At 46.3% G+C, this 12725-nt stretch overlaps 1 protein-coding gene across 4 annotated transcripts in view; it reads right to left on the bottom strand.

Moving 5' to 3' along the window:
• Positions 1–2729: 2729 nt before the first annotated feature.
• The window catches only part of Cdc42se2 (CDC42 small effector 2), a 69538-nt gene continuing 59542 nt past the window's right edge, over positions 2730–12725 (bottom strand). For 2 of the 4 annotated variants that reach the window (XM_075992601.1, XM_075992600.1), the window contains 3 exons: positions 9471–9572; positions 5291–5406; positions 2730–4841 (listed from right to left, as the gene is read on the bottom strand). In XM_075992601.1, coding sequence (XP_075848716.1) covers positions 5308–5406; positions 9471–9572 — 201 coding nt within the window. In that variant the 3' untranslated portion in view covers positions 2730–4841; positions 5291–5307. The remainder of the gene's footprint in view (positions 4842–5290; positions 5407–9470; positions 9573–12725) is intronic. The other 2 variants (XM_075992603.1, XM_075992602.1) reach the window with 1 other exon arrangement.

Here is a 12725-nt window from a genome sequence, read left to right as displayed (position 1 = left end):
GAAAGGTGCCAGGAATCAGGTGTTCCTGACGTCAGCTGCCACTGGGCCACCAGTCTCGGTGCCCACAGACTTCTCCCTCACAAGGCAGGAATATTCTCAGTCCTTGAGTGTTTACTGGGGCCAGGGCAGGAGGGAATTTAAGACTGTGGCAAAACACAAATGATGTTAGAATTACCTTAACTATGTGTGTGTGCTTCAGTGGTGTTAGTGGCTTTGAATTTTCTAACCAGTCTTTGCATCTCCATGTCTTGGAACTGAATCCATTCACGAACACTTCTTTATCTGAGTCCCACCCTGCTCCTGTAGCTGCGACTTGTTTGCTTGCATAACTCAAGTTCTGTTTGACTTTTTGTGACTTGCTTACTTCACTTTTCCTGTCCTTATGCTGACCCATGGGATAGCATCTATGGGTCCGGTGGTGGCTTGAATGGGGATGGCCCCAAAGGCTTACATATCTTATATATTTGAGTGCTTAGTTTGTTTGAGGCACTGTTTGAGGCCAGTCTTATTGGAGTAGGTGTGGTCTTGTGGAGAAAGTATGCCACTGGAATTATACTAGTGCCCCCCGCCCACTTGCTGCTTACAGAGCAGGACATAAAGCTTCTAGCTACTGCTCCATGTACATACCAGTCTTGTGTGTCACCGTGAGCCCTGCCATGATGATAATGGACTAATAAGTCTGTGAAACTGTAAACCAACCCCCAATTAAATGCTTTTTTTTTTTATAAGAGTGACCTTGGGCATGGTGTCTCTTCACAGCAGCAGAACACCAGCTTCCTTCTACCGAGGCCGATTTCCCATTGTATGTTCATGCTGTGTTTAACTGCCCTGCTGCTGTGAAGCACACGGGTCCCATCTGTAAGGAACGACACCGTGCACACGGGTGTTCACATTCTTTCTAGAACACACTCCTGGTCTTCCGGCAACATACCAAGTGAGACTGTTGGTTAGATGCTGATTGGGTTTAAACTGGGGAAGGATCCATCAGCTTCAGTTTTTTAGAGCAGACTTGGATTCCCAGTTCTCATGTGTGTTGCCATGTCTGGCTTATGTATAATTTTTCAAAGATTTGTTTTTAATCAGGTGTATGCACATGTGTAAGCAGATACCTGCAGAGGCCGGAAGACATGGATCCCATGAGTACCAGGTAAGGGCAGTAAGTGTTTTTGACCACTGAGCCTCCTCCCCAGCCCCATTCTTTCAAGGTTTTTGCTATAGAGATCTTCTACCTCCTCCGTTTTGAGTAGGACTCAACTATTATACAGAAGTTATGATCTACATAGAAGTTATGATCTTTGTATGCTGTTTACCAGACCTGTTTTCAAATGTGGTCTTCTAATTATAAGATCTGATCATTTATAGACACTTTGACTTATTCCCTACTCATATCCCTTTATTTCTCTTAATACTCCCTCTCGCTTGACCCTCTAATACAGGGTCTGACTGTGTAGACCAGGATGACCTGGAACTCACAAGAGATCCTGCCTCTGCCTCCTGGATGCTGGGATTAAAGGTGAGTGCCACCATCCCAGCTTTATTATATTTACCCCCAACATTTACCTAATTTTGTTTACATATTTCATCATTAGGCAATCTTGTTATCTTTCTGTGTGTATGTGTATGTAACTACATGCAAATGAGTGTAGGCGCCAAGGAGGTCAGAAGGTGGCATTGGATTCCCCCAGAACTGCAGCTGACAACTGTGAACCAGCCAGTGCTCTCTTTCCACTAAGCCTCAGTCCTGGGAACCACTCTCACACACGTTAGGTCACTTGGCGGCAGCTGGTACTGGAGTTTGTCCTGGTTTTACTTTTTAAAATCAGATTGTGGGGGAGGCATGGGCGTAGAATGGTGTTCTGTGGAGGTCCGAGGGCAGGAATTCACTCTCAGGTCTACTATCTGTATCCCGGGGCTCACGCTCAGGGCATCAGCTGTACCCACTGTGCCATCTTGCCACTGAAGACCTTCATTTGAAGTGAACTCTTTCAGTGTCTTAGGACATAGAGGACAAGTTATTAAAGCTTGTTAACAAATATTTCTTTAAAAAATCTTCTTTCTTATTTAAGGAATTCCGTGTGACAGCTCTGAACCCACCTGACCCATGTGCCCTTGGCTCCTGCAGGGCTCCCATTAAAACGACACCGTGGACCTGTATCACAGGGCGTTTAGCTAGCTTGCTGGTTCCTACGGCCAGGTTCACTGTCATCCTTCCCAAAGCCATCAAGTCAAGGCTTCCATACTGACGCCATTCCAACAGGATGCTTTGACGGGATTAAGGAGACGCTGTTGCCGTTGTGTTGTGTCAAGCCTGGTGACCTGAGCTCCACGAGTCCAGGTAAGGTCTGTCCTCTGACACGTTCTTACTGTCCCTCAGAGGCTGAGGCAGGAGGATTAGTTGGTGTAGGAGTTTCAGGCCAACCTGGTCTACACAGCACGTTCCAGGCCAGCAAAGACTATGTAGTGAAACCCACTTTAAAAAGATTAAATTACGGACTTTGAACTTTCTTTGGAGCAGAGTCTTGAAGGCTGGCATGAGGCATGAACAGAGTTCTCCTGACACAGCCTCTCAGACGAGAGGATTTCATGGTCTCACCCAGCTTACAAACAAGAATCCTCTTAAAGGAAAGGATGATGAGTCGTCTGTACCCATGGATTGCCACTGGAGAGGGAGTAATGCTGAAAGGTTCTATGTAAGTTCATTAAAAGAAAGGAAAAATCCAAACCAGGACTAAAAGAAAACATTTATTGAATCAAAATCAATACTTTCTTTTTAATATCTACAAGCCAACAGTGAGCTCACTTTATTCAAGAATGAACACAATGTACAAAAAAAGTATGCTTCTATTATAAAAATACGTCCATCTTCTCTCCCGGTGCTAAGCAGAAGTCACTGAGCACATGGAGGCCGCTCTACACCACCCACGGGGAAGCCAACGGACAAAACTCCCCAGGCCCACTGGAGAAGCTGCGCCCAGCACGTTGTTGCTACCAGAATCCACGTGGTGCTTACAAGTTGTTACCATGTATTTCAAAAAAGTATTAACAATATAATAAATTCTGGGTACAAAATCCTATTAGCTCCAATTTAAAAATGAGATGTGTTACTATGAGGGAACAAATGAGTTCCCAAGGTTTACAATCCCAGGTAGGGAGGTGCGAAGGTTGCCTCCCTGCATCCTTAAGCCTCCATAGAAAACCATCATGTACGAGGTTAGTTACCGTGTACATTCTCTTGACTTTACTGGAACCTTCCAGGGCACCTGGCTGGTGCGCTGTGTACAGTGTCACTGTGGTGAGAAGAGGTCTGAGACAGCTGCAGGACCAGCACAGGCTCCGCAACCTTTGGCTTATTAACGACTGGCCTTGGAGCAGCAGAGTGATGGGGGAGGGGACAATGGCTCCCTGTGCTGTCCCCATCCGTCAGTGCTGAAGATGCCAGGAAATCCCTGTCTGTCCTACAGAAAGTTTGCACACAGCAGTGCCCTAGCAGGAGCTTCACCCTGCCTAAGCAAAATGACAAACTCAAGAGTGCAGTGTCCACGAGGTGAGTTAAAGACAACAGTGAACTAAATGTTTCTCCTTGACAGGTTCTCTCTGTGCTGGGGACTGACACCTATGAATGGTAAGAATAGAAAATCAAAGGATCAGGTCATCCAGTGTCCCACCCTACTGTAAGTTAAGTTGAGAAGAAATACAGGAGAAATGTGTTGGCTTTGCCTGCACTGGCCTCCTGGCTCCTCAGGCAGCATTCTCAGGACGGGACAGACGAAGGCAGAAGGCAGAAATGATGACAGTTTCTCTAGACAAGGACCTAACTGCCTTCAGCACTCTGGTTTCAGTTATGCTCAGCTATCAAAGGCAGTTAGACAGGAACATGGGCCACAGGGCCCAGCTAACTACACCTAACTGGGAAAGAGGGACAGAACAGGACCTGAGCAAAGGCCTCTTGCGAACCACAGAAAGTCACTGTGAGGGCTGCTCACTGTCAGTGAATCAGCCAGGCAGCAGGTTGCTGTTGGAGGCTGCCATTGCCTCCCTAGTAAGTGGAACACTGGAAGGCCAAGGGCTCTGCAAGTCAGAGCTGGTAGCAGAGGCCAGAATTTTAACAGAAACAGACAGTACACACAGAGTGAAGAGCTAACAGGACAAAGATGCCAGGAAACTGGATGGGCTTCACCACAACACTCAGATACACAACTATCTGTTCACAATCACAGGTCCTTACACACCAAATAAATACACCGAACATTTACAGCCACTCGACTGCCTTTGGAACACAGGCTTCTATCACTGCTCTAATGAGACCAGAGCCCAGGTGTGATTATCTATAAAGAGCACCCTCAGGCCGCTCAGGCCAGTCTGGCATCCTGTGGGTCCCCTCTGAGCAGCACCACAGAGTGTGCGGACACGCGCTCAAGTCTCCAACAGACGAAAAGGACTACTGTGCTTGTGGGCCTCACACCTTCAAAATATCCATAAAGAGTGGTGGCAACTACAGGCCTCTGCTCACCAGGGAAACATAAGGCGGAGGGGCTGGAGGCGCAATAAAAGGGTTTAAAATGGGAAAATTATAAAACAGTGCTAGCAGTCACAAAAAGACCATGCTAAGATCCGATCCATGTCGATTAAACATTGAAAATTCAGCTACGATCCAAAGAACTCTGTCAGAGTCCAGGCATGCAGGCCGCTGATGCTGCCTTCCTCGGAGCAGGAACGTCTTGCTGGAGATCACAGGGGTGAACAGGTTGCCGCCACGCTTCTTTTTAATAATTAAAATAAAGGAAATCCAATCACAAGACAAAAATAGAACTGTGGACAGAAAAAAATACAGAAATTCTGACCTATAAAAGAAAAATTCAGATTATTACTTTTTGGGTTTTTTGTTTGTTTTATATACAGGGTCTCTCTACGTAGCCCAGGCTGGCCTTGAACTCACAGAAATCCTCCCACGTGCTGAGATTAAAGGCATGAGCCATCTGACCAAAAATTAAAATTATTTTTACCCTCTTAGGTAAATCCTTCTTTTAAGTAGTCTTTTTGTTTTTCATGAGAAGCTTATAGTAAAATCATGAGGCTGGCGTGCACAGTATCAGTGCTTCTGCCAAGAGGACACACAGCATCGTGTCACAGAGACACAGGCTGAAGCCTCCTCTCCCCAGATGCTGCCTGCTCCTCAAGGCCTCTCGATAGAAAGCCGGACATCCTAAACCTAAAATGGAGCATGAGCCCAGGACACAAAGATCATCCGACTAAGACTTAACTAAGGCTCGCCCAGTTGTGAGGTACTCACGGGTGATGGGACCAGGGCTATCCTGCCTTCGTGTCCACGAGCTGCATCTGCACGCTGGCAGGCATGCCGCCTCCATAGCCTCCCTTGGATTGCATCTGATTCTGAATGGAGCTGACCTAAAACAGAAAGGGACAAAAGAGGCTCAGCAGGACCAGGCGGTCAAGGGAGTGATATCCCCCCCCACCCCCCCCACCCCCGTCTCCAGGACGTGTACACAGGCAAAGTACAAACTCATCCTCAGACACCTCAGCTTTTTCCGCCAGAGTGCAAATGGTGAGGCCAGCATGGAATGATTTGTTGTTGGTTGGCATTTTTTTTTCTGTTTGTTTTTGGTTTTCCCCCAGGCAAGATCTCCTGTAGCCCAAGCTGACCTTCAACTTGTGGTTGTACCGTCTCAGCCACTCATTCTGATGCAGAACCCTAGTAGATTGGCATCTTAGCCACCTTCCCTTCATCAAAGACACACTACAGGCATGTTTGCTTTTTAATCCTGTCAGCCTCTGCTCTGTGGTGAAACCAGAGTCACGTTCTCGTGGACTGCACGGTATTGGAGCAAATGCAAACGCCATCTTTTAGTTTGTCACCGCCATTCCAGCCAAGTTCCTCTAAATTAGAGTGAGTCAGGTCACCCTGCTGGAAGGAGGAACCCGAGCAGGAAGTTTGGAGGAGATACCCATTGATGACTGCCCCAGAATGGTGGGGACCATGAAAGTCACTTCCCAGAGCTGAGACTTGGGGAAGCACTGTGGATTCCTGGACCGTGTTCATAAATCAGTTTACTGAGTGCTACTGAGCACTTACTGGGGCACAAAGGAAGCATGGGCCCTTTTCTCTAGTATCCTAAATCAATATTTCATGTTTAAGGAAAGTAATGAGGCTTGCCTAAGTTATTTCTGGAGTAACAGGTTTAAATATGCTAGAAGAGAACATACGGGTGCTTCAGGACTCCGCCTTATAGGCCCCACTTCCGTTACTCTGGGACACGGACTTCCGTGGAGCACTGCACACACTACCCCTGAACACCTGTGTTCACCACTGTCCCTCAGCCCCTTAGCAGTCTGCAGCTGATGTGCGCACAGGCTCCACAGATGCCCCAGGCCCACCTGCTCAAGACTTGCAAACTCATAAAGCACACAAGTCTAAGAAGAAAAAGATGTGTTTCCTCAAGCAAAGCAGCAATTCTGCAGTGTCAAACTGAAGGGTCAGAATCTCCTAATAATCAACTTATCAGTGCTGAGAGCAGTCACATGACTGCAGGTGTTACCTACCGTGTTTTAAAACTACTGCTAAAGGCTCACAGAACTCTTTGCAGCAAGAAGTTGAAATTAAAAAAAAAAAAAATTTAAAAAAAGTTGAAATTAAGAAGTTTGCAGGTAGGGCAGTCCATACCTGTAAACACAGCACCAATACATCAAAAGTAAGTAAATCAAAGCTGGACAGATGGCTCAGGGGTTAAGAGCACTGGCTGCTCTTCCAGAGGACCCAGGTTCAATTCTTAGCACCCACATGGCAGTTCATGCCTGTTTGTAACTTTCATTCCAGGGATCTGACACCCTCATATAGACATACATGCATGCAAAACACCAATGCACAGAAAATAAAAATATATTTCATATATACATAAAATTAATTTTGTATATAATATATGCATACATTTACATATATTTATATGTATATTTATATATGTTTATTTAAGTAAGTCAATAGAGCAGGCTTGGGAAGAGCCGTGTGTTCAGTGGGTCCATCAGTGATGCAGTGCAGGCCAGGGAAGCACCTGTACACAGGAGCCTGCTCCAGTTTCAGAACACAGATGGGGTGGGAATGTTTGTCTGGGTAAATAACATTGCTATTCATGGTTCTGTCTTGTCACTACTCATACAAGAAAACACAGTTTCTCTCACAGTCAGGTTTATCAAGTGGGAACGGTCAATAAGAATTCAGCATTCTGCAGGGAAACAGCAGGCTCATTCAATGAAACCAGTACCAAAAAGGGACATACTGGCTCTACAGAAAGAACATCAGTCCCAGAGAAGACTCCGGGGGCTTGCAGGGCGCACTCTGCGGCCACCTGATGCTGTCAGCACAAGGGGCTCCACCTGAGCTGGAGCAAGCAGCAGACCTAAGGACGCTTTCCAACAGCAGGGTGCTGAGATGGATTTTAAAGAAAAACAAAGGTTACCAAACACCAGAGCTAAATTTAATCATATGAAGTAGCTAAGTAATGTGTTAGCATCCACACAGCCTGAGGCAGCAATCCAAGTTCAAGACCAGCTCAGTCTCCATTTCTAGAACCTGTCTCAAAAAAGATCAATTCTCAAGTGAAGATACTTATTGGTGAGAAAAATAATAATGAGCATCTGATAAATATGCACACCACCCAGAGAGGATCACAGCCCTGTGCTGTCTCCTCCCTGCTCTCCAGCACACGGGCAGCTGTCCCTCTGGACACTGTGACACTCAACAAGGCAGTCAGCAAAACAAGGCCTTCCATAGACTGATAACGGGAGCGACAAACAGCTCCCTTGTTTTCTAGTCACTGAGGGACAAGGGGTTTGCATGTACCAGACACTCATTACCCACTCTATGCCCAGTTCTGTTGATCCTGGCTGGGAAGTTTGAATACAACTGTGACAGACCGAAAGAAAATGGCCTGGTACTATTAGGAAGTGTGTCACTGGGAGTGGGCTTTGAGGTCTCGGATGCTCAAGCCTGGCCAGTGTTGTCTCAGTTTCTCTTCCTGATCTAGAAGTAGAACTCAGCTCCCTCTCCAGTCCTGCATGCTGCCTGCCATGATGACAATGGACTAAACCTCTGAACTGTAAGCTGAACCACAATTAAATGTCTTCCTTTATAAGAGTTGTCATGGTTATGGTGTCTCACCCTAGGTAAGACAACATCTTACAACACTGTCAGTTCAGTAACACCGGGGTCCTCCTTGGTGCCCTTAGACGAACACTGCAGAGGAGTCCAGATGAGAGAACTGATCTACTCGGGCACGCACTAAATCTCTCTATGTACACAGCAGTTCTCCTTCATCATTTCAGGCACTTTATAACCAAGGGCCAGACATGGCAAATGTCTGCTGCCCTGAAGAGATGTGTGCAAATCCCAACGATCTGCTTAGCAGGAAAGACCTCCACCACAGAAGCCAACACCTCCAGCATTCTAACATCTTCCTTCAGGGAAAACTGACATTTTATGGAGTAAATGTGGGGCTGGAACAGAGCAAGCAAGATGTGACTGCCTCGCCGAAAAAGGTACCAAGCCACGTGGCTAACACAGACAAGAATAATGGGCTAATATAAGTTATAAGTGTTAATAAGAAGCCTGAGCTAATGGGCCAATCAGTTTATAGTTTTTAAAAAAATGTGGGGCTGGAGAGATGGCTCAGTGGTTAAGGGTGATATAGTTCTTGCAGAGGACCCAAGCTCTGCTCCGAGGACCCAACCATGTCAGGTGGCTTCCTGTAACTCCAGCTCCAGGGGATCACACTCTCTCCTCCTGGCCTCTGCTCATGTGTGACACATGCATACAAACACATACACAATAACTAAATCTTTAAAAGAGTATGTAAAATGCAGTTCACAACCAGAGGGTAAATATTAATATAATATTAATATTTATTATAATATATAATATTAATATTTACCTATTTGGTTTTTAGAGACAGAGTCTCTATGCAGCCCTGGCTGTCCTGGAATTCACTATGTAGACCAGGCTGGCCTCTGAACTCAGAGATTCTCCTTCTGAGCACTGGGATTAAACACTGATTTCAAAGCTCACCTGGGAGTCCCATGGCGCGATAAGAACCAATCATTAACTAACCCATTCCAAATGTTCACACTGAGTGTGGCTGTTCCTGCATGACATAGCCTGACTTTTGCATATCAGCTAGCACATTTCCCATGAATATTAAGTCATCTGTATTCTATTTAGTAGCATATTTAATACAGTGTCAATATGTACAAGCAACTGCTAGACAACTAGATGATATTGCTAGGGAGTGACAGCAGGAAAGGTCTGTGCAGGCAATTTTGTTTTCAATCTGAATGGCATAATCTAGTTCCAAACTCACTTGACATGATGTTATTAAAAGGGGTACAAGTTTAAAAAAATCATTTCAAAGGTTTGAGTCTGTCAAGACAGTTTCCCCTGGGCCATGTCCCACCGACACACTTACTGAGTTCATCCCACTGAACAGGTCTCCGGATCCTACATGAGCTGTGTGCACAAAGTTGGTTGGCTCTCCAATCATACTTCGGTCAATCCGTCGTCGCCTTTTCTAAAATATGAGAAATAATATATTGAGAAAATGGTCTTCTTCTTCCACAGCAGTCTGAAAAGCCAATCCTCATACTAATTTCTCTCTTAAGGATGAGTAGTCAAGATGGCTTGACCGAGCTTGTCATGCACATCACAAAACCTGTGTATGGAATCCGTGGTGGAGAGAACCAAATCCCAGAGGCTGCCCTTTGACTCCCCGTGATGCTGCAATGTACATCTTTATCTGAAGGAGCATCTGGAAACTTTAGCATAGAGCAGTAAGTAATACATTTACTTACTAATATTAATTTGTTATACTAATATATGTGTATATGAATAATATAACAATAAGGTAATTATTAACAACATAATAATATGGTAACATGTACCTGCAACCCCAACACTGAGAAGGCTGGGCCAAAAGGACCTTTGGTTTGAGGCCAGCCTGGGCTACATTATGAGATCTTTTCAAAAACAAAACTAAAAAAATAGTTTTGCTTTTTTTTTTTAAGACAGGGTCTCTCGTGGCCCAGATGGGCTTTCAGCTCCTGACCATCCTGCCTCTCTCCCAATCCGAGATTAAAGGCATTCACTGCCATAACTAGTTGAAATAACAGATGTTTGAGGAAATATTTTATCTGTCTGCACACCATACATATAAACACCAAATATCGTATAACACCATTAATATGTAAGTTTATGTCAGAAATAACTTATACGACAAATTTAAAATTACCCTCACCATTAACCAAGAACATGTGTGACTTGACCACAGTGCTCTTGACTTTAAACACAACTTTCCAGCTCAATAACTAGTTGGTTATACTCTGGCGTCATTACTTGGGTACCCTAACCCTTCCACACTGGAACAAATCTGTCATTCAGGGGCCTGCGGGTGAGGGTCAGCGTTCGTTCTGGTCCATTTATAGCACGGTGACTGACGCCATGCCCAAACTCAACTGACTAAGTTGGCTGGTCAGCAAGCTTCAAGGATCTTCTTCATTCTTTCCCTGGGTTAGCAGATATGCATGGCTTTTTATGTGTGTGTTGGGAATCCAAACACAGATAATTAGGCTGGAGAGATGGCTCAGCAGTTAAAAGCACTGGCTGCTCTTGCAGAGGACCCGGGTTCTATTCCCAGCACCCACAGCTCACAGCTCTGTGTAATTCCAGTTTCAGGGGCTCCAACACCCTCTTCTGGCCTCAAGAACCTGCACACACACAAGATGCAAGTCACACATGCGTGCGCGCGCACACACACACACACACACACACACACACACACACACACCAATTCAACCTCCAAACCTAAAGGGCTCCTCTGCACAGCAAGCACTCCAAGTCTTACTTAACAAGGAGGCCTTGGCCTTCTCACCGACTGCAGCTCCAGAGTAGAGCAGTAATAACCATCACTGCTATGGGGAGGCCTTGCCGGGGCACCTGTGGGGATCAGAGAACGACTGTGGGGTCTGTTCTCTCCTATCTCTAAACGGGTTCTGGGGCTTAAACTCAGGTCACTGGGCCTGCATGGCAAGCACCTTGACCCACTAAGCCATTTTTTAAAATATTTATTTATTATATACAATATTCTGGTGCTGGAAGAGGGCACCAGACCTCTTTACAGATGGTTGTGAGCCACCATGTGGTTGCTGGGAATTGAACTCAGGACCTTTGGAAGAGCAGGCAATGCTCTTAACCACTGAGCCATCTCTCCAGCCCCCACTACGCCATTTTTTCCCTGGTCCTTAGGATGGTGTTTCAGGAGCTCACTCTCAGATGTCACTGGCGTGTGCTAAGCCTCTGTGAATACCTGCAGAGCGGCCTTTAACACGGTAGGCCACACTCTCACCTGTCTTTTTCTGTATTGTTAGACAGGTCTCGCCTGAGTCCTGGCAATCCTGGAACTCCTTATGTACACAGGGCCCCAAACTCAGAGATCCCCCCACTGTGCCTCCCAAAGACTGGGATTAAAAGTGTGCGTCACCACACCCAGGTCATTCGTGCTTTATTTCTCTAAATTTAACCTCCAGGCCTGTAGTAGAAGTATCCTTACTCAAGATTTAGATTTAAAAGGTAACAGAAAGCCAAGAGAGGGGCCAGACCCTGTGTCTACACTTTGCTCACCCAATTCCAGTTTGTCGGTCTGCACCACCACGTTCACCCTACTTCCCTCCCACTGTTCCTGTTTGGGGCAATAGAGCATGGTTCTGTAAAAGAGCCTTTGAACCAAAGCAAAAGAGGATATGGAATGGCCTCGTTCCCCTTTTCTTTTTGCTATTAACTATTAAATTTTCATTAAATCTGCCTTCAGAAGCTGTTCTTTCTGGTTCACCCACCTAGACATACTTCAAATCCCAATCAGTTTCCCAGCATCTTAAGTGAACCGATTACCAGCGAGGGTGGAGACGGGGCGTCTAGGTGCTTGGCAAACACCGTCACATGGAGAAGAGGGCAGCATCTGTGTCCCTTGGTGCAGTGGGCTTGTAGGAACGGGGCCTCTCCCAAGGTTTCACAGGAACCACACTTCTAGGAGCAACTGCCTCTGCTGTGAGCGCAGCCGCTAGACAGAGATCTGGTGCTCTGGAGTCACTCCTTCCAGACATCCCTAGGTTCTAGCACCCTGCCCTCAAGACCTTCTCTATGCCCACCAAACACTCGCATGCTTGGAAGGGACCACACATGGCCCCCACCCCAACCAAGTGACTCACTCCAGCTGCTGGGTGACTAAGACATGGGGGGGGGGGGGAGCGGCTCAGTGCCCTCTAGCACATTCAAGTCCTAAGGCAGGATGCGGACATGGACACTCCACAGGGCCACTCTCACACAAAGCAAGGTGGGAAGCTGCCAGCACACTCCTTTCACAAAGGCACATGCTGTCCACAGAGTCCTAGGATGTGAGGGCCCAGGAGGCGATGAGGAAGGAGGAGGGTTGGGGAGCAAGCACAGGAGCCCCACCAGTCAACACAAGTGAGCAGAGCCATCCTCTGTCCCTCCACGCAGTCACTACACGTCTCTGGGTGTTTCCCTGGGGCTCACAGAAAAGGACTCCTACGGTCACAGCATATACCAATAGTCACTCCTTAATCACAGGATTCTGATAGCTTATACTGCAACAAACCAAAATAAATCTGAACTCCTCACTACCATCTCTCAGCTGACTTTCCCCATTGTC

This window comes from Microtus pennsylvanicus, chromosome 11, assembly GCF_037038515.1.
Source record: "Microtus pennsylvanicus isolate mMicPen1 chromosome 11, mMicPen1.hap1, whole genome shotgun sequence".
Lineage (NCBI taxonomy): Eukaryota > Metazoa > Chordata > Mammalia > Rodentia > Cricetidae > Microtus > Microtus pennsylvanicus.
This window is presented reverse-complemented; position numbering and strand designations above follow the sequence as displayed.